The sequence below is a fragment of the Pteropus medius genome, unplaced genomic scaffold (assembly GCF_902729225.1).
Source record: "Pteropus medius unplaced genomic scaffold, Ma_sr-lr_union100, whole genome shotgun sequence".
In the NCBI taxonomy this organism is placed as follows: Eukaryota; Metazoa; Chordata; class Mammalia; order Chiroptera; family Pteropodidae; genus Pteropus; species Pteropus medius.
The window spans coordinates 536,957-559,837 of NW_024354875.1; the positions used below are offsets into that span (position 1 = coordinate 536,957).

Below are 22,881 nucleotides of genomic sequence, written 5' to 3' on the forward strand. Positions count from 1 at the left end.
AAAGCTTGGCCAGCATCTTAGTAATTGTTTAAGAATCACAATGGCTGCTAGAACCAGTGGCTGGAAGTTTGACGAGGAACTGGATATTTACACAGTCTCAAGGTTATCTCCCACAAAGAGAAGAATCACTCCAGTGCAGAAATCTGACTGCAGTTAGCATTGCCAGTCATGGTTCAAACCGCCGTGTGCGCCTGTGACGCACCAAGGACACGTCACCTCTGTAGTATTCCTGCCCAACCACATGACCTCAGCCAAAGCGTGAGAAAACCACCAGGCAAATCACAGGCACTCTACAAAGTAACTGTCCTGCGCCCTTAAAAATGTCAAGATATAAAAAACAAACACAGGTCAGAAGACTAAGAAACTTGACAACTACATACAACAAGTGACAGTATTGTATCACTTATTTTCTATAAGCTGTACTGTGGCCATGTAAAAAATATCCTTGTTTTAAGGAATACACTCTGAAATATTTCGGGATAGGTGTTTGCGGCTTACTCTCAAATGGTTCACAGAGAAAGTTACCAAGCATCATTATTGAGCGTGTAGTCATCAAGAAAAAGCAAGCAGATGCGGCTGAATGTTAGCGACTGGAGGGCCTGGGTGAAAGTTATGTGGGAGGTTTTGCTATTGTTCCGGTGAGTTTTCTTTAAGTCCAAAATTGTTCAAAATAAAAAGTCTCCCCATCCTCAATGAAAGAATCATCAATTTTTCAATGACTAAGGAAATAACAGACCTAGGCAATGATCGCTGATGAATGTTAAAAACAGTACCTTAAAGATCAAGTCATATTCCATTATGTATATGTAACCACATCTTCTTTACCCAATTGTCTGTTGATGGACACCTAGGTTGCTTCCATATATCGGCTATCGTAAATGCTGCAGTGAACATAGGGATGCATATATCTTTTTGAATTAGTGTTTTAAATTTCTTCAGATACATACCCAAAAGTAGAATTGCTGGGCCACAGCTAGCTCTATTTTTATTTTATTTTTTGAGAATCTCCTCACTGTTTTCCATAGGAGCCATCCCAATTTCCAACATGGTTGAACCTAGAGGGTATTATGCTAGTGAAATAAGTTAAAGACAAATGCCATACGATTTCACTTATTTGTGGAATCTAAAAATCAAAATAAACAAACGAAACAGAAACAGACACATAAAGATAAAAAACTGATAGCTGCTAGATGGGAGGGGGTTGGCAGCTGGGTGAAAAAGGTGAAGGAATTAAGAATTACAAATTGGCAGTTACAAAATAGTAACCGGGATAAAAAGTACAACATAGAAAACATAGTCGATAATATTGTCATAACTATATATGGTGTCAGGTGGGTACTTTAGACTTATTGGTGGATCACTTTGTAAGTTATATAAATATCTAACCACTATGCTGTACACCTGAAACTAATGTAATGTTAAACGTCAACTGTAATTGGAAAAAAATTAATTTAAAAAATGCTACTTGAAAGACCAACAGAACTTTTCTAATGGATGAATCAACCTCACAGCAACAAGACTGATGAATTTCAACATAAAAAATTGGACGACCAGACAGTGCTGCCCGCCCATGTGACTGATGTATGTAACAGGACATATACCATGCCACCATTAAGTATTCTGGGAGAGAGAGGGGAGAATCTGAATCTAGTCAAGCTTCCGGATCTCACCAATAATTATAGAAAATGTGGGGAGATGAACACGTTGACACCATAAAGATGCTCCCTGCTGAACCCAGAATATGGGACGTTCTGTGGACAAATAATTCCATTTTCTCAATTTTTTTTAAAAGGGGGAACTGATAATACTAAAAGAGACAAACATATCAATCAAATGCAATCCACAAACCTCATTTTGATTCTGATTCAAACTTTTGTAAAGAGACACTTTTAAGACAATCTGAGAAAATCATATATGGACTGGATTTAGATATTAAGAAATATTGTTAATGTGATTAATGGCACATAGCTTGTTTTTTTAAGGTATCCTTATCTGTCACCATGCACCTTAAAATATTTATGAGTGACATGATATCTAGGACTTATTTTAAAATAGGCTAAAAAAAAGGTAGGATAAATAAAATTGTTGAAGCTGGGTTATACAAGGTAGGAGTCTGCTACGCTAGTTGCTATGATTGAAAGTTTGCACCCCCAAAATGCAAGTACTGAAGCCTTAACCCAAGTGCGATGGTGGGTGGAGGCTGGGACTCCGGGAGGCGATCAGGGTTCAACTGGGGTAGGGCCCTCGCATCGGGATAAAAAGATTTTTTAAAAGAAAAAAATGTGACAGGGACGCGGGATCTATCTGTCCACCCATCTATGTCTGTGTCTCCCCATCCACCCACCCACCCCCGCCATATGAGGACACAGCAAGACAGCCATCTGCAAACCAGGAAGAAGCCCCTCACCAGACACCGAACCTGCGGGCAGCTGCTAGATCGTGGGACTTCCCGGACTGAACTAAGGCACTTGTCTTATACGTGTTTGAATTTTTTCATTACAAAACACTTGGAAAAAAAGCTAATTAAGGACAAAAACGGCAAAAACCTCAGGACTGTTAAGGACTCAGAACCCTCGGAAATGCAGGTTCAGGTCCCCCAACAGCTGAGGGGCTGCTGGAGGGCACCAGGAATAGGGAATGGGTCGTGCAGAAGGAAGGTGTACAGCCGTCTCCCACAGCCTCACGATCTGGTCCAGAAACAGCCCTGTACGTCTGACGCCTTGCTTACTTACACACACACGCACGTATCTGCAGATAGGAACCAACTTATTTTCCACATCGACATACAGATATAATAAAATTTAATCTTTAGGACACTAAAGATCCAGTTGAGATTGTCAGTGAACTGAAGAGACATCACTGTCCCCTAGAAATGGAAATGATGACTGACGGGGCCCGTGGATATGGGGTCAGTGGCTTCCCCAGTTCCCACATCTTCCAGTAACCCTTTCTTTCCCCGTTTTGCTAACTACCATTCCAACACCAATTCTCTAATATTTTTTCATTCCTTTTGATGGAATCCCTAGGGTGGTGTCTGTTTCATGATGGACCCCAATCTGCCAAGGTTTAATTTCATGTTACCAAAGACAGTCAGCAATTCAGGTGTGTGTCTCTGTCCCATGCATAACTCACCACGCTTGTTTTGACCGGGGTCTGCTTCCGTAAAACTGCAAAGGGCACTTGTCAAGCAACGTCAGGCGCCTACATTGAGACACAAGTGCTACATTAGCAAACACCCAGAGCCAGCGGCATGCTGCAAGGACGGGCCTATGCACACGCAGGTGACACCAGCACACTCGGCAGGTGGGAGCCGAAGGGAACCTCACGGAGCAGCTAGGCTGGTGGCTCCCACTCAGGCAGCCCATTTAGAAGCACTTGGGGCGCCACACTGGAACCCACCCCAAATCAGAGTCTCCGGACACGGAGCTCAGAAATTGATTTTTGTTTTAAGTTCCTCAGATGACCTGGGCCAACCCCTTCATCTGACAGGCAAGGAAACTGAGGCCCAGAGACAGGACAAAAAGAGCCGGTTAATGATTAAGGCTGGTGCTAATACTCCGTGTCCTGGAGCTCACGCGACACCACCTCCTTGAGGGATACCTCTGGGCACTGACTTTAAGACGTCTAAGAGGAAGCTTACCTGTTTATCAAACCCTGCTGCCCCTGCACATGACCCCCCAGACACCCTTTTCCCTTGCAAAACAGCCTACAAATAGACTTCATGAAGCGTTTACGTGCTGGGCACTGCACTACGCAATCTCGTTGTAAGTTACCGATCACGACTACCTGACAGCTCCCGCTTCCCAGACGGGGAGGCAAATACCTGCCCAAGGTAGGTGGAGGGGCCCATATCCATTCGTGAAGCCATTCGAAGGTTCACTCCAGGCTACCTTACTTAAACAAAAATACCCCAAACCTAGAGTCTGTGAATCGAGAGATGCCAGACACAGCAAGGCAGGGCTTTTGCCAACAGCTCCACACCCAATGGAACCCAGGGCTGTGCTGAGCCCCCTCCCCCCAGGGCAGAGCTGCAGGCGGGGCAGCCAGGAGGATCCCTTCCCCACAGTCGGGGTGCACAAACTCAACTGTCCCCAGCTTCTCCCACTTCAGACCGGAAGACTGAAGGAAATGGCAGTGCAGGACCCAGTCTCCCCACTTCTCAGAAACAGAGTTTCTGAAGTTTGAAACCCACCCCAAACTTCAGCCTTTTGACCCTAGTCATGAATCCACATCTGGCTGAAGAGGCTTAGGAGCTGGGTGGGGCTCTCACAAAAACTCCTTAAAAGGGGCTAAAAAGCTCCTGTGCCCCGCTTGCCTCGCCCCACTCCTTCCTGTCTCCTGGAATATGGGCATGATCATTGGTGCCCTAGCAGTGACCTTGGACCACGCGAGACCTTGAGAACAACAGCCACCAACAAGAAGGTAGAACAGAAGGAATCCAGGTGCCAGCAACACCACACCAGCCTTGGACTGATGACCTCCACATTTCACCTGAGAAATAAGCTATCTTGGTTGTCATGGTTACTGTGTGTCCTCTGTTACATGCAACCAAAACCTGCTAGTGCCCCACTGGCCACGTTCGGGACCACTTCTCATGCTAACAGAATTCCAAGCAAAAGACAATTCGCTGCCAAGGGAAACAGCTCCCACACCTTCATTCGGGAGACAAGGAAACCACCGTTAAGAAACGACGTCCCGGCTGAAGACCAGCGGGGCTGGGCTGCGTGGGGAGGCGACCCGGAGCTCCGGCCCCATCACGTCATCACTCCACCGGCAACGAAGTGGGGGCAACGGCAGCTCGCAGGCCACAGGGCGCAGTCAGGGAAGAGCATCCCACGCGGTGAAGCCCGGCTGTGGTTGTTTCTTTAGTTCCTCTCATGGCCTAGACCAACACCCTTCAAAACGTTCCCACTGATGAGTCCCTTGGAGGGAAAGTCTCTTCTCTAAGGTTCCAGGTTCCCAGTCCGGAACTGGCACTACCAAAAGCTGTACAGGTCCATGCCGTTCAAGGCGTCCGACGACACTGGCAAAATGAACACCAAGCATCGGCTGCCTCTAGGTTCCAGGCAACGACGGCCTGACGAGCACGGCAGCTTCCTCCTCAGGAGCCGCCCGCTCTGCAGCAAGGCTGAGGCCAGCCCTCCGGGGCCGACTCCCGCCGGGCTGGGCCCTTCTGGCGAAGCTGCGCTTCCCACAACGAGGGCACAGAGAAACGGGTTCACTTCCCGGTAGCACTTCTGTTCAATCAGAGTCACACACAGGCCTTCCGTTTTTATTAATAATGAAGCATTTTGTATAAATCTCTCCATCTGATCAATTTAAAAATAATGTATTTAAAATGGCACATATTATACATACTATATTTATATATACTATATGGATATTTATAAAATGGTTGTCCTAAAAGAAACTAATTTCTTTTTAAAAGCATCATTATCTATCCTGATACTAAAAAGAAAAAAGTAATCCCTCAACTTAAAAGGCGTTGAATGAAAAGTTAAAGGTCCTTGATGTATACACATCAACTCATGCGATTATTTCCCCCACATGGCTACAACTGTCCCTTCGATCCCACACACCCTTCTACAATGTGACCTTACCGCTCCTTCCACTGATGAGGACGTTCCCAACCCTGCAAATCTGAGTGGGCTTGGGACCACCACTCTGACAGAACACAGGGTCACAGAAGTACTCTTTAGTTCAGGTCAGAAAAGGTGACTCGCCCTCTGCCGGAAGTCTGCCCGTGCAGAAGCGGTCATGCTGGAGGGGACGTGTATAGCTCCTTCAGCCATCAACCCTGAGTTCCCACCCAACAGCCAGGACCGACTGCCACACAAGTGAGCCACGTCGGCTGGCCAACCTAACCGAGCCTTCCTAAGATTGCAGCCCCAGGTGACATCTGACCACAACTGTAGGAGACACCACAGAACTGCCCCGTGGAGCCTTCCCAAAGTCCTGACTCACAAAATTATCAACATAACGAAGGGGTTGCTGTAAGCTAGTCGGGGGTAATTTGTTACGTAGTAACAGTAACCAGAGCACCAACTATCCTAGGGAAGTCTCCATCATCAAAACTATGTTGTTGGGTATGTTTCTAAAATCTCTTAAGTAAAATACTGTAAGCAAACTGTGTACAAAACAAATACTTTAAAACTCAGGAAAAGTTCAGGCAATTTGCAAATGCATTTACAGAAAGGAGTAAGAACGTGGCGGTTGGAAGAGAGAGTGAACAAATGAGAATGTGAACGTGAGCAGAGCTGAGACAGAAACAGACATTCCCAGGGACGAATGATTTCTTCCTTCAGGAAGGAGCAAGGCTCCTCCCGTTAAGCAACTGAAATGTTCCATGACTAAAATGACTCTGTTCGCTTCTGATCTGCCCCCCAACTCCTAAATGCTCCTGACTGACTTACTCCCCGAACACACACACAGCGGAGTCTAGTGGGGCAGGTGTGGCAGGCTCTGGAGGGGAACATCTGGGGTGGGGTGTCTGTGGTATGAGGGCAGGAGACGATCCACAGATCAGCAGAAAGGAACAGTCAGGGAGGAAAGACATTTGGTCAGGCTTACCCACGTTGACCTTGACCTCTACGTTCTCAAATAAAGAACCAGCCGGCGTTTCACAGCCTGGCAGGGAAAGCCCGGCGCCTCCAGGGCGCTGGGGCTCGTGTCTGGAGCTTTCCCATGGCAAAGAGAGAACCGTTCAGTGCCGAACCCGGCCTCGACGCAGGCCGGTGAGTGCGCGGGGCGCTCGGAGAGAATACCACGGGTTTTATTCACGTTCTTTTTTATTTTCCTCCACACTGGCAAAAGTTCCGAGGGAGCTTAAAGTTCTGTAAACATTTTAACTATCCCTCTTCCCCACCCCCCACTTCTGAATTTACAAAGCAAAGGAGAGCAGGAGTCCCAATTTTAAATGGTTCCCCATCTCCTCATGCTATTTGATCCAAAAACTATATACATGTTTATAGCAGTCTCTGTATAGTTAATGTACATGTTTAAGGGAGGGAGGCAAGAAGGGATAGGGAGAATGGTAATCCAAAAGAATAAAAAGAGAAACCAAATATAATCATCCCAAACCAAACCGCTCTCAGAGCAACTCCAGCCTTCTCCAGGCAGCGACGACAGAAAGAAAAGGGAGCCCAGCAGGAGCCGCCCGAACTCAGCACTCCCAGCACTCCCAGCACTCCCAGCACTCCCAGCACTCCCTCCCGCACAGGGGCAGGCGGCCGAGGGCTCCACTGTGCGACTGGCAATTCCAGGTGATGCTGGGCAGGGCGGGGCTGGGGGAGGCAGGAAGAGCATTTGTTTATAAATAGGGCTTAAACACATTTACGTCTGAAGTGAAGGGGTGTTAGGAGGCCACGACCAGAAGCCAGCACCAAGCTTGTCCCTCCCGTCCTCGCCCATCCCCTCCATCCCACCGCGTCCTCCTGTACAGTGGTTTCCGCGGACGGAGGTCTCAAAGATGGGCAGGTTTGTTTGCATGTTCTCTTCTCAGAAAGGCAAGCCACTGCCATTCCAGAATCTTTAAACGAAACCTTTTCGGGGCCATAGCAAGACACACACGCAATGCTGAGGAACCAGGTGAAATTCCGGGCTTTTATCTGATGCAAAAGTTTATCCCTATCCAAAGTGAAATTATACAAATTCATACATATGGTAAAGATCCTAGCTGCCTCTTAAACGAGACAAATTTTCAGCAGAAAGGCCCAAAACAAACTGGTCCTAGTCCTCTGAAGTAAAAATATTTATGGGAAAAATCAGTTTTTGTAAGAAAGAAAAATTAAGAATAAGTCCCTCTCCCAGGCCACAGGGTCTCCTCTGTCCAGTCAGGTTGGAGCAGGCCAGGGGAGAAGCCAGCTCGCTTAGAAGTCACTATCTAATGAAGAAAACTTGAATCCTCTCTCCGAAAGGGCGCTCAGAAAGGAGAGGTGTGGGGCGTGCGACATCGAACCAAGCCAACTACATACACTCCACCCCTAGGGCCTCTTGATGCAGCCCCAGAGCGGGCGATGGGAGCGCAGCCTTCGGACTGGGGCGCTCCGGTCACAGTCTGCGGGCGCTTCGTTGTGGCCAACGCCTGTCACCATTACCTCTCTTCGTGACTGCCCCAGTTAGACCCCTTGCCCTTGTAGGGGGGTAAAATGAAGAAGAAAAACAAAATAAAAGAAAAAAAGTGACAAGAGAAAAGTAAATTGCTATTGGCAGATCCCGACACACTTTCTGGGAGACGGTGGATGGAATCACGGCACAGTAAACGCGTGCTGCCCCGAATCAGCCTTGTTGGGGAGCGGTCCCGACTGCCACCCCCGAGACACAGGGTCCGGCCACTTATCTGCAGTCTGAGAAGCTCGCCAACAAAAGCGGTTTAAGGACTCGTGGATACAGGGCTGGAAGAAAAGGCCTGAGATGACTGGTCTGTGATTTGTTGCAGTGATAAAGATAAATGGTGTGTGAGTGTGGTGTCCGGAGGTGGAGGGCCCGAGGTCGGCGGGGAGGGTGCGAAGGCCGGTCCGTGGCGGGTGCTCAGTAGTCATCCAGAGTCTCGATTTCTCCCATGTTGAGTCTCTCTGATGAAGCGTTGACTGAAAATCCTGCAGGAAAACATTGGTAGTGAGTGACCTGGACAACTATGTGGCTCAAAGTCCAGGAAGGAGCTGGAATATTTAAGCCTCTTGTTTTTGAGCAAAGCTTAGGGTTAGTCAGGGGAAGAAGAAGAAAGAAGGATAAAGGCCAAGCAGTGGTTTTCTGCCCTTTCAGTGGGAGAGTCTGTTGCTGTTGTTTTATTTCTTAAGGTTCTGATATAATTAAATCAGGGAGGGAAAACAAACAAACAGCATCACTGCTTAAAAAGAACTGCGAACCACTGCCTTAGAGAATCCTGAGAGGAGTCTGGGGTATAAAAGGTAGTTAAGACCAGGGCAGGGTGCCCGGAGGGGAGCAAGTGCCTGTGGGTGGGGCGTAAAAGAATAACGCTTTCGGAGGGGGAGTACTACTGCTTCAGCCCCACCTACTACTGGGAACACTTCAAGCCCAGAGCTTGTGCTATTTGGAGGTAGGCGGCTTCAGGGAAGACCTACAGCTAGGTCCCTAAAGCCCTCAGATGTTCTGTCACATAGCAGACAGCACTAAAGACTCAAGCACTTTATTCAACTCAATTTACTGTAAGTAAAGCTGCAAAGAAAAGGATTTCAGTTAGCAATATTGATTAACCAAAATAGAATCTCATTTGGAAAAGCAATAATAGATAGCAGAGCCACTGTAGGAAACAAGCACTACTCACAAACACTAGTGACATTTGAAGCCCTAATGCCATCAACCCCACGTACGTAAACACATAAACTCCGTATCAGAGACTGATAAAAAGATTATTAATGGGGCCGAAAGGAGCGACTCCCCAAAAGCTTCCAGTTCGTCCACCTTGAATGAAATCCAGAACTGTTTCAGCTGCTACTTGAATATCAGAAAGTAAACAAGCGATGCTCTCCATCCAGTCTAAAAGCAGTTCTGTTAATATTATTTGAGTTTTCTGACTCCTTCTTTTTGTTCCTTAATGTTCAAGTTTTCAAACACATTTTAAATGTACCAATAATAAACAAAAAATGCCTTACATAATAAAAACAGCTTAATTATATTACGTTCTTGACTCAAAATTACTATGATTTGAAAATATAAACATGCCTATTTATTCGCCAAGGAAACTGTGGTACAGGCTGCTTACAAGCCCTAATGCAGGGAGAGACGAGGCCTCCAAACCCCAACCTGAGCTCTACCCGTCAACCGTGTTCACATAACCCGCAGGCTTTTTTACCTTGAAAATAATGAAAGGCTTAGTGTTCACATTTTAAAATAACGGTTTAATTAGGTAAGTATAAAAACTGAAAAACCAAACAGTCTATGAAATGAGCTATTACTGTATTCTGAAGGTTTTTCTTTGATTTCGCATATTATCTCAAGGACAGAGGAAATGCGATAAAATAATGAGCTACATGCAATAAAAGTGGAAATGTAATCAAACCACAAACTAAATTATTTTTAATCAAGAAAAAAAAGGAAATGAGAAGCGGCAGCAAGACATGGTCTCATTTACCTGCCGTAAAAGACTAGTGAGGTGAGCACTTGTCCCCGCTTGACAGAAGGCAAAGCTCCGGGACCCGAGCGCCAAGGCGGTCCCCGGGGGGCTTGGCACCCAGGACGCCTCGCTCGGAAGGCTGCACTCTCTTACGTTCAGAACAACGGCTGCCACTCGCTCGCACCACTTCCTTCAGGTTTGAGATGCTATTCTTACAAGAAAAGTGTACTGTATGCAGCGGCCCCTCAAAAGCAGGCTATGAACTGCTTGGGTCCTCTTAATGCGATTTTTTTTTTTCAATAAATATCCAGCCAATTTTCTGTATCCCAGGGTTTCGCATCCACAGTCAGCCAACCATGGAGCAAAAACAGTATCCTCGACCTGCAGCTGGGAATCAGTGGGTGCAGAGGGCCGTCTGTATGCACTGTTCTACACCATTTTATGTAAGGGATGTGAACATCCTCAGATTTTGGTACCCGCGGCAGTCCTGGAACCGATTCCCCAGGGATGACTATGATTAAATTTTGGGGGAGTCAAAAGTAATACATGATTTTCAACCATGCAGGAGGTCGATACCCCTAACCCGTGCTGCACTCGTCACGCCAAGTACAGGATGCTGGCTCTCCATGGCGCGTGGGAGCTATGGAAACTAGAGGAAGACACAAGTGCAACGGAGGGTCTGGGTGACCAAAATATGACGCTGGGCCCCCTCCTGATGGTTCGTTTTAGAAGCAAAGTTCTCTTTCGATCAGTGATGATTTTTTCAATGGAAATGGGGGATCAAATTAAAACCTATTTTCCCCACTCTGTGCATGGGTAACTTACAACTGATGAGTGTCTATTTTCTTAATCTGTAAATCACTAAGGTACAAGTCGATCAAAAATAATAAGAGCTTTACCTCGTTTCCTGAGCGCTAGCCCTAAGTGCCACAGCTAAATAGTAAGGGATTCTTAGCTAGAACCCACACGCAGAATTTGAGGAACACTTTTAAATCTATGTTCATCTGTCTGTCAAAACCAGGTAAAATTTTGGATGATTTCATCTATTCTTAACATAAGCTTTCAAGACAGGCAAAAGAAAACAGAACGTCAGTAGGTCTCTAGGTTCCCAAAGCCAGCCTCCAGGCACCAGCTCCAAAGGGCGATCCTCAAAGTTAAGTTTCTGTGACTGACACTTTGTTCTCTCTGGGATAGGAAACCTCTGAAGAAAAGCATGGGTTCTACCAAGGGCAGAACAGGCTTGTCATCTCCCTCTTGCTGTGCTATCGGTTCCTCCCTGCAAGTATCTTCATTTGATGTCTCGCGGCCACTTTGCACTCCACTCACCCGACACTTAAACTTTCTATCATTTCCCAGACACTGGCTCCACTGTCATTTTAGCAAAAGGCAACACTATCCATACTGCTGCCCAAACCTTTCCATCCTCCTTGTTCAGCCAGTTATACCCACTAAGCTTCTCAAATCCATCTAACTCCTCTCCGTCTCCAATGCCAAATCCCGATTCCAGACCACCACTATCTTCTACCTGGTTTCTACTGCAGCCTCTTAATCAAGCTGACACTGCAACCTGCCATCTTTGCCAATATAATCATTCTGTTCCAAACAGCATGGTTTTACAATAGCCTATTTACATTAAGTGGAGAGTAATTTTATCACTGTATGCAGATTGTTAGGCCAATTTAAGAAACACGGGCAGCCCATCACTTTGCCTATACTGTTTATTATTCCCAAAACACCATTCCTGCCTGTCTTTAAAGCCTCAATTCAGGTGTCACCTTTTCCATGAAGCTGCCTCATGTGAAGACACTGGTCCTCAATGCTAGGCGAGAACAGCTGTGGGTCACACAGAAGAATGGAAGGAAAACAGGCCCGCTCTGAAAGCCCACTGCCGCACAGCTGTGTGACACTGGGAACTGTTCTAAACCCTCTAGGTCGGAGTTCACTCACAGGTAACTGGAACGTCACTTTGCAAAGCAGTCAGTCGTCCTGAGAATCACACGCTATACACAGTGCTCTCGACAGATGCTGGGGGCTTTTCTCAGAACCTGACTGGATTCACGGTCGGCTTCCACACAGATCAGCGTTTAAGTCTGTAAACAACCTTTACTGTTTTCCATTAGCATTATTTCCCAACTAAATTGAAAGGCCTTCTAGAGAAAGTCCTATTAAATATGAACAAGGCTTTAAAGTTTAAAGCACCACACAATATAACTCCTTATAGCACACGAGACACAGCTCTTGCATTGAGATGCCCAGTAAATACTATTTTGAACTGATTTAAAAAATTAATTTTATACAAGAATTATTTCCCTTCGTGAAAAACATTCCACCGTGGGACTCACATGGCAGCTGCTATAACCTGCACCCAACACCCAACGAACACCAGGCCTGTGCTCACCTAGTAAACTGGGGTCTGCTCGGACCATCTTCTGTTTTTTCTTCTTCTTGCCACTCTGCACAGCCTCAAAATTGGATTGTTGGTTGTTGCTTTGATTGGTCTGAAATACTGAATGGAGTGCACTGTGGTTCATCCCCCACACGGAGTCCTGAGAAACGAGACGGCACAGCTTCAGTTACACAGTGGGTACAGCCGCGGCCCACCCTGAGAAAATGGCTGACTTGCCCTCACCTTGTCAAGTGTGAGTTAAAAAACAAAGCCTGCCATGGATTCCGGTAATAAGGAAACCCAGAGTAGTCGACGGGGCCACTTTCTCCTGCGTTTAGATTCAGACTCTCCTTTCACGTCCTAACTGCCTCCCCAGGGCCTGTCCTGGTAACTGCAGGTGCCCACACCACCGTGACAGCACAGCTATCAAAACCTCTCAAGTACGCATGGAGTCTATCCCACCCACGAGGAAATTAAATCTACAGCGATGAAACCGAGAACAGACCTCTGCACCTTGGCAACCGACACTCCTCACCTACCCAAGGCAGACGGTCCCTTGGAGCCCTGGTCTCCAGGCTGCAGACCAGCTGGCAGTACGCTACCAACGTCAGTGTCGTGCACTTTATTCCGACTGGCAAACCCAGAAGCGATCTGGTCTTCACACATTATCCATACGATTTCTACCAACTGGTTAAAAACTATGAAATAGCCTACCAGGTGTTCACGCCGAGCGGCTGCTCTTCTTAGAGCACTCCGCTGTAAACTGGGACCAGCGTCAGTGAGCTGGCTGTGGGTGGGGGTGGGGGTGGGGTGGTGGAGCTCTGCAGAAGGACAAGGCTGGCTGTGCACGCGCACCGGGCCGCCGCCTTCCTATCTCAGCACACAGGGCCAGCTGCTTCACAGACGCAAAGAGCCTCTGTGTCACTGCACCATGTCTTTTCATTTGAATTCTGTTCATGTTTACAGCTTTCACTTTCCTTCAGCTGGTTCCTGTTACCTCATCTGCTCAAATGTATTTTAAATGGCCTGTACTGCACCGTACCTTACATATTCCCAGAAGTGACCTGTAAAACAAACATTATCCCTAGAACTATGTGATTAAAGGATATGAATAATATTAAGTCTCTCCCTGACCTTTCAGAAAACCTGTACAACCGATCCTCATTATTCACTGATTCCATATTTGAAAATTCACTTACAGTAGTCCCCCTCAGCCAGTTTCATTTCTGTGGTTTCAGTTACCCACAATCAACCACAGTCCAAAAATATTAAATGGAAAATTCCAGAAATAAACAATTCATACATTTTAAACTGCGTGCTATTTTGAGTAGCGTGATGAAATCTTGCACCCTCCCTCTCTGTCCCACCTGGGATGTGACCCATCCCCGTTGTCCAGCATCTCCATGAGGTGTGTCTGTATGCTACCCATCTGTCCGGCACTGAGTAGCTACCTCGCTTTTCAGATGCATTTTTAGAGAGACAGATACCCCATTCATATAACTTTTATTACAGCATACCGTTCTATTTGTTCTATTATTGTTAATCTCTTACTGTGCCTAACTTAGAAATTAGACTTTATCATAGCTATGCAAGTACAGAGTTCAGTACTTCCCCAGTTCCGGATACCCACTGGGGGTCTTATGACAAAGCCCCATGGGTAAGGGGGAACCACTACACCTGCTGTGATTTATTTATAACCCCCAAATCACTACCAGCAGTGCTTCTGTGGTCACTCTGGACACGCACATGAACAGAGCAGTGGAAAATTGGACTTGCTCAAGGCACACACTCCCCACTGAGGCAGAACAGGGCAACAGTCTGCCTTCTTGACTCAGCTCTCTCACACTGTAAACAGGTGCCTTTTTCAGTCTATTTAGTGTCATGTTTTTAGTATTTTTGTCCTTTTTTTGGTGATTTCATTGTTGGCTCCCAAGCGTTGAGTGTCGCCTAGGACACCCTAAGCACTAGAAGGCTGTGATGTACCTCACAGACAAACTGTGTTAGCTGAGCTTCATCCAGGCATGAGTTACAGTGCTGCTGACTGACTGCGAGTTCAATGTTAAGGAATCAACATCATATTAAATAAAGCATCTTTATAAACAGAAGCAACCTGGTAAACAGGTTACACACTGATTGGCTGACAAAACGTTGTGACCAGAGGTTCGCAGAAAGGTAACTCTGGGCTTCCCCTATGAGCAACGGTTCAGTATTTGCTAATTCAACACTGGCGTCCACTTTACAGAACACAACTACCGTGAATAACGAGAACGGACTGTGTCTTCAACATCCCCATCAAAAACGTACAAAATGATCAGCACTGAGTAAAGTGGATCCTGAACACCAGAGAGTTCACATTTCTAGGTATTAACTATTCAAAACGAAATAAATTTATGGGTCTGTGACAAGTGGGAATTTGACTGAGGCATATGTATGAACCGAGAAAATGGGGCTGGTGTCCTAACAGAGAATGAATGGTTAATATTTGCTATTTGGACAATTCACAAAGGTCTCTAGATACATAATTTTTAAATATCAAGTCTACCACATTTTAAAGGGCTTTGGTCATTCGATATACAAAAATGGTATCTTTGTTCTAATTTCCGTTTCTCTGGTGCTCAATATTTCAAGGTATTAATGCTCACACATGGCAACTGCGCGCTGCACGGCCTCATACCTGCTGCTGCTGCTGCTGCTGCTGCTGCTGCTGCTGCTGCTGCTGCTGCTGCTGCCGCTGGCTGGCTTTCTGTTTGGCACGGCGCTCGAGGAACTGCTTGGCAAACTCCTTGGCCTCAGAGGTATCTCCCAAATAGGCCCTGATATAATCATGGACCTCGTACGGAGATTCTACTTCCTTCAGGAAAGAAACAAATGTAGGCACTGCAACAGGAGAGGAGAGAAGACGTGAAGAGTAATAATGAAATATACATACAAAAAATCGGTTTCAGTTTTTAATAACTGTCTCACCCAACAGACATTAATGATGGAAACTTAAAGACATACCACACGTTTAGTATCACTAAATGCTATGCTGATTAAAACGATTGCTTGCCTAAGACTGAAGTCATTTGGGGATTCGTTCTTAAATTCAAACAATACCTATTCAGTGCTATGATATGTACCAGGCACCACGACAGATACTCGAGACACAGCCATACCCTCCTTTAGCGTCACTGAGATATCATACATTTAGAGAAATTAAATGGAACATGCGAGCAGTGTGGTATAGGAGAAAAACACAAGTATCAGAGTTAGACCTGGGTTTAAACCTGACTCGGGAATTCGCTGGCTGTGTGACCTTGAGAAGTTGCTTAACCACTCTGAGCCTCTGTTTCCTAATTTATAAAATGGGTATAACACATCACTTACATTGTGAAAATATCTTATAAAATTGCTGCAAAAATTAAATAACTGGGATAGCATACTTTAACCTCTACCTGGAAAGTGCCTAGCACATGGTAGGTACTTAATGGATGGTAGCCACCACTATTATTTACTATTGTTTTCTCTGGCTCTTTCAGACCATTAGATAGTGTTACAATGTTGCAAAGAACCTTTCAATTCCTTTACTACTCTGTTTTTAAAGATTTTTGGTTTTAGGCAAGACATCAGAGGTGGACACCAAGCTGACTAGTCTCTGTTCAAACACTGGGGGGTGGGGAGGGGACCCACTTCTACCTAAGGCAGAAAGTTCTCGGTGAAGAGCTACCGATTAGCACGTTTTTCTTCAAATTGTGCTGAAATCTTTTCACTTCCACATACTGGTCCTAGTTTCATGCTACATAAAATGAGTCTGTATGCTCTGTCACATGACTCCCAGCCCCGCCCCCAAAGGCAGGAAGGGATAGAGCTCACAGCACCTCAACTTTCTCTTGCCCAGGTTGACCTCTGTCCCCACCATGACAGTTACCTTCCTTTGGACCTGGTCCAGCTGGCAACTGCCCTCATAAAATGAGCAGCATGGAACTACGACCGCCTCTATCCTATACGTCGTGAAACAGCCCGAGAGAGCATTTACTTTTTGGCAACCACTGATAACCTATTTGAGCATAGTATGACAGGACTTCTCTCCCACGTAAAATCACATATAACACTGTTAGAGTCAAGTCATTATAGTAGATGCGGGATCTGCCTCCATTAGACTTCACTCCTGAGTTCTGGCCCATCATTCCAGCTTGCCAACCTCTTTGTGGGCCCTGCTCTGCCATTCCACATGCTGGGTTTCCCTCCCCGATTCTTACCATCCAAGTTATTTGCCGTATTAAGGGCATGAAGCATCTGTTCACACCACTGGGTAAATCCATCTTGGGCTTTATTTACTCCCTGAAAGAGCTTCAGCAACTTTTCTTCTTCTTCTACTTTCTTATTCTGCCGGTTAGACACACCTACAGATTTACTAAAGCAAAACAATAGGGCGATATTATATTCCCAGACACTGTTACTATGTGCTTATACTACAACCCCATACATAATGTCTTGGCAACACTGGATGGCCGTCCAGTGATCCAAAGCCTGGCTCCAAAAATTCAAATGTTTGGATTTGGGGTGAGGTAGGGGTTACTCAATACCCCCTTAAAATCTAGCCTCAGCTAATATATTCTAGCTTGTGAACACAGGGCTTCTTTTCAGAGAACTGATGAAATTCTTCCTATGTGTTCTTTGTTAAGTTTTTTAATTTTGCTAAGCCTCAGTTTCCTCATCTGTAAAATTAAGGAATGATGATATTGCACGCAAAGGCCAAGAGCGCAGTGCTCTATAAACTGACAGATATTTGGTGTCCTATTCGTAATATGTTAGCCCTTGATCGAGAAGAAACAATGTGACAACACTACCATTTATTAAGCAGTTGCTATGTGCCAGGCACTTCACTATTTCGCATGTATCCATCTTATCTTTACTACACCCATGAAGTTGTATTATCATCATTTTACAGATGAGGGAACTGAGGCTCAAAGAAGTTCCCCTTTGCCCAAGGTCACACAGCTAATAAGTGGTAGTGCTGGGATTTGGGGGTCACATGTTTAACGCTAAAACCCATGCTCTTCAACAATGCTGTACACTAAGAAAAGAAAGAGGAAGGTGAAGGATAACTAATCTATCAGAAAAATAAAGAGGCCATTACAGGGGTGTTTATAATACCAATTACAGTACAAGTAACTTAAAAATATAAATTTAGGAAAAAAAACCACTAAGATCTAGGGAATATGTTGGAGAAATGTTCAACAACACAAAAATACACTATTCCTAATATTATTAAGTGTTTACCATGTAACAGGCAACAAACTAGGTGCCCGACAGTAAGAGCCCTTAGTAATAATCCAGATGTGTTTCTAGGGGGAAGAAAGCAATCACCAAACTATGACCTCATGCACTTAGACGCAGATGAAAATAAGTAAAAACTAAATTTAAGAACCTTTTCCCCTGTCCACCCAACATCCCACTCCCTGTATGCCCCTTCCCCCAACCCACCGAGGAGCACAGGTTTGATCACTTTAAGCCCTACCTGAGACTGCCGTTGTTTTTATTTTTATTTGTTGAATTCCTAGGTCCCACCTCTTTCACTGCATCATCCCAGAATCCCATGTTGGAGTTTTTAGTGTCAGCATTACTCCAGATATTAGTGACTAGGTCAGATGCCCACTGGTTAGGGGGACCAGTATTTATAGAGCCCCAAACAGAATTCCCAATGCTGGTGTGCAGGTTGGAATGCTGTTAAAGAAAAAGAGACAAATGACTGTGGTTAACAATAATAAAAAGATAAAAAGGGAGTCCACAAAAGTTAGAAAAGATAACATAACATCTGTCCACAGAATGACTGATTAGGAAACTGAACCCACTGTATTATTCCGGGCTCTGTTTGGTTGCTGGTGCTGCTGCTGCTGCTGCTTCTGCATTTGCCTGGCTTCTTCCTGCTGTATCTCCAGAAGCGACTTGGCGGTCCCTGCAGGTTTGCTGATGTTGCCCCAACCTGAGAGTTTCTGCTGCTGCTGCTGTTGCTGCTGCTGCTGCTGCTGCTGCTGCTGCTGGAGAGCTTTCATCAACTCCCTCTGCTGGCGCCTTTGCTGTTGCACAAAAATGGAAGCCAGCTCAGGATGCGGTTTCAGAAATACTAGTTACAAATGTCCGGTAATGAAATGGATGCGAACACATAGCAGCTATACCAAATGAAACATCTGACAGGGCTAATTCCTTTGCTGCAAATAAAGACATAAACTGCCAAAGCTACTAAAAGGAGATTAAAAAGATCAAATGCAGAATTATCTCTTAAAAATTAAGTAGGGCTTTTAGTTTAGCACAGAAATGAAATACATGTTGATTTCTTAAAGCCCTACCAAAATGATGTAAAAAAATATTTTTAAAAAGCATAAACATAAGGACAAAGAGAACAGAATAAGTTTTTAAAAGCTGGAAAGCAGACAAATAATGACAGCCAATGTAACAGACCCAAAAAACTGAAACCTAAGTAAAGGAAGCTCAGGAATGGGCCAATTCATACAGAAAGCTCAGGGCAGAGGTGTGGGTATCTCAAACAGAGGAAGACTGGCTGAAAGCCTGTAAAAAGCAGTAGCGAGACACCCAGACCGCTCTCACCCGGGGGAGTTGGGCAACTCTCTATCCCCAGCAGAAAACTGACTTTCCTCTTTGGGGAAGCTGAGCCACACTTGTGGATTATTCCATGGGGAAGCTGACCCAGCGCAAGAGAATACACCTATTAGCTACCCACAGATGGGGGACTCCTCCAACAGGACAGCCCAGCCAGAGACCATTATGGCAAAGCCCACCAAGATACTGTACATACCGGAACCTTCAATCATCTTTTTAGTGCCTTATTCCTAAATGTAAACAAACAGCCCAGGATCAACAAATATTTGACATAAGTTTCTAAAGTGAAAGCCAAAAACCAAATCAAACAAACGAAATTCAGAGGAAACAGAGACTAGACAGGCAAATACAGAAGCTAACTTCTAAAAAGCTAGCATCGGTAAGGGATATAGAGGTAAGACAGTGCATTCAATAAAACAAAAATAAGAGACTATAAAAAATAAAGAACCAAATTAAGTACCTAGAAAATTTTTAAATAAGATAGCATACAATAAATATTCAATAGGAGGACTGAAAGATAAGACTAAGAAAATGTCCCATTGGGGGAAAGACAAAGATAAAAAAACAGAAGAGAAAATGTAAGAAAAATCAAAATCGGTCCAGGAGGGCAACATGCAACTAACGAGAATTCAAGAAGAACAGAACAGCTGCACAACAAGCCAGCAGTGTCCAGGTTGGACCAGGTTAGATTTGACCAGAACACCTCCAGGGAACACATGAAAATCATCTTAGGTTTCCCTGTGTGAGATGTATCGATCGAGAGGCATTTATACCTTTTAAAGAGTGTGGGAAGACTCATCATTTCAAAGAAAATACAAATGAGGCAATCATTAACTTCTGACAAAAAAAGGTGAACAAGAAAAGACCTGTGATTCTAACTCCAATGACCACTATTATCGTTTTTTCATCGAGACCAAAATTAACGAAACCATTTCTAGCCTTAAAGAGAAATAATATACTCTGTATCATTTGTTGATAACCTTTTTAAAAAAGATGATTTCAGAGAAAGTTCAGTCTTTTTCCTTTTTAAGAGGGAAGAAAATAAGGTAAGTTAAAGGTGAAGGAACAGTGTGACCTGTCTGATGAGGTCAAGCACACTACCTGGTGACTATGTAGAGACAACTCCCACTGCTCTTCGTGTACCCAGGGCTTCCAGTGAACACCACCCAGATCTAAAATTGACAACCTGCATTCTGTACCTAACTGACTGCTCTGCCTCAAATCTATCCACATAAAGCACTTTCTTCAAGACTGCTACCTCATGCCACCTTTCCAGAGAAGCCTTCCCAGATCGTACTACCTAAAACTAGACGATCACTACCACCACCAATTTTTATTGTCCATCTCTCCTCAACCAGAGGGAGAGCTTTTGTTTCAGACTCAGCTATATCCCCAGTATAACTGAGTAAGTACTCAGCAAATATGAGATGGACGGATGGATGGATGGAATGGCACCTAATGGCACTCATTCTTTTTTCTGCCAAAAATTGTATTATTCCCTTCCCCCCTTTCTTTCACTCTTTTGTATCCTTCCTATTCCGACGGACATCAACTTACAACTACTATAGGATAAAGACTTACAAACATACCTTATTTCTCATATTGGCCTATTTTACAGTTTTCTAGGTTAGGCAGAAAACCCAATACTCTTAGATAAAAATGTCGTCTGCATTATAAAAACCAAATTTACAAAAGAGTATCTGCATGAAACTCACACACAATTCTGAAAAATCCATGTACTATTTATGAGCTATTCCTTCAAGAGCTACATTAAAATGTTTAAGATAACTGAACACGTATGTTATCCAATCTTAATGTCATTCCTGCTAGATACTGCACATTTGCTAAAATGACCAAATTACAGGCTTAAGAGTTTAATACTGAACACGCAGTTCGGACACACAGCAACCTAGCACTAATAATCACCTTTACTAACCACTAACCCATAATGCCCACTAGCTATTCTGGAACACTGTCTGGGCCACTTTTACTTTTAAAACGTACCTCTTCTCGAAGCTGCCGTTCTCGCTCCTCCTCCAGTTTCTGGATTTCAGCCAGTGACAGTGTTGCCTGCGACTGACACGCCGTTGTACTGGACTGCTGGCCCCACGTTGAAGAAGAGGGAAGCTAACCGCAAAGGAAGGCAGAAGAGTTCACGCAGAAATGTGGACAGGCCGCGCGCAGGGCCGCGGTGCACACGTGAACCCGGCATTCGGGGTTCCTTCTATGACCTTTCTACACACCCTCATTCTCCCAGTCACTAAATCCTCTGTCATTACTCCAAACCTAGGATTATTTTAAAACAACTGAAAACACACACAATATACTTTTACTTGAGCTATCACTTGAGGAATGCAAATTTGTTATATCTAGCACTGACAGACACAGCAATGTAAAGACAGAAAGGGAAAGGAGGAAACAAAAGAATCACTAAATCTTAATCCATGGAGGCAATAAAGGACATGATATGTGACTTTCCAGTAAAAGGGTCAAAGACAAGATTTCTGAAGGGAGAGCTGAGGTGAACAGCTAATGCAAGATGCCAGGCATAGTTCTCAGTAACAGTCACTGTTAACAAAACTGTAGCTTCCAGTTATGGGAACTAAGCTGTTTTTATTCAATAATTCTGTTTTTCTTATCCCTTAAAATTAAAGACTAAAATAGAGTGTAAATGTCTGGTTTCTGAATGCTTTAATGTTCTCGAAAGCCTGACTATTCTAAGAGAATCCCTTGGTTTTCTAGGCCAGGAAAAGATGCACTCTAATTTTGAGTCCTCTTATAGATGTGAAAAACACATGAAAACAACAAAAAACAAATCTAACCAGACTTAAAATATGTTTAAAAATATATATATAAATATGGATCAAAAAAACCCAAAATGTCCAGAAGGCCCCAAAAAGACGGGCTCTGTAAGCGGGAACGTCTGAAACTGGAGCTGGTGGGTTGAGGGTGCGAAAGTGTCCGCTGTCACCGCTGTCACAGACATCACCCGATAGCTCTCCGAATGAGTGGCAGCCCTCACCAGTGCTGAGCCTGATGAAGGAATCTCTAACAGGTTTTAGCCAACATGACAGGTATCTGCGGCCTTTCAAGATGTCCCTGTGCCGGGGTGGAGGAGAGGTGCGGAGGGAAACTAAGAAAGATGGGGACTACATAGGCAGAGCTGAGCACAAACAAACAAACAAAACCCTGCTTTTTCTCCACAGGAAATGACTCACTTGGAAGGTGCTATCGAGATCAACCCTGGCAGCCTCACCTAGGAGGACCTGTACAAATGTAGATGCCTTGGCCCCACACCTGATGAATCAGAATTTCCAAAGGTAAGACCAGATCATTTGCACACACTTGTAATACTAATGCAGACAATCAGCCAGCAACCCACTGATGCTGTCTATAATATGTCACCCCACTATACCCAGAATGGCGGCCAGCACCAGGAAGAGATGCTCTGCCTCCTGAAATGGCCTAGTCCCCTTTCGGGTCCCTCTGAGATCCTTCCCTTTGCTGTGCCAAAGTATACTTCGCTGTACTTTTTGCTCATGGTTCACAGGTCTGCTCTCTGGGGTAAAGCAGAAGAAATGTCTTCACACGACAGACAAAAATGTCGGCAGATAGCTATCGTTTCCCTTAAATCTTATCTGTGCATAGAAAATACTATCCCATGCCTCCATCGACATCGCCTCTGGACATTTTCCAGTGAAACCAACACCCTGGACAGCCCACTCAGAGGAGTGCAGTTGATCACTCGTGCTTTCCAGAACAATCAGAAGCAAACAGTAGAGAATTTGGCACATTTTGTGACCCATGAATGCCTAATATC

At 44.8% G+C, this 22,881-nt stretch overlaps 1 protein-coding gene across 7 annotated transcripts in view; it reads right to left on the reverse strand.

The window, feature by feature from the left end:
* Positions 1-7,573: 7,573 nt before the first annotated feature.
* GIGYF2 (GRB10 interacting GYF protein 2) overlaps positions 7,574-22,881 on the reverse strand; it is a 108,339-nt gene continuing 93,031 nt past the window's right edge. For 4 of the 7 annotated variants that reach the window (XM_039855632.1, XM_039855634.1, XM_039855628.1 and 1 more), the window contains 7 exons: positions 21,066-21,188; positions 18,296-18,520; positions 17,962-18,167; positions 16,700-16,854; positions 15,136-15,338; positions 12,474-12,624; positions 7,574-8,597 (listed from right to left, as the gene is read on the reverse strand). In XM_039855632.1, coding sequence (XP_039711566.1) covers positions 8,530-8,597; positions 12,474-12,624; positions 15,136-15,338; positions 16,700-16,854; positions 17,962-18,167; positions 18,296-18,520; positions 21,066-21,188 — 1,131 coding nt within the window. In that variant the 3' untranslated portion in view covers positions 7,574-8,529. The remainder of the gene's footprint in view (positions 8,598-12,473; positions 12,625-15,135; positions 15,339-16,699; positions 16,855-17,961; positions 18,168-18,295; positions 18,521-21,065; positions 21,189-22,881) is intronic. The other 3 variants (XM_039855631.1, XM_039855630.1, XM_039855629.1) reach the window with 3 other exon arrangements.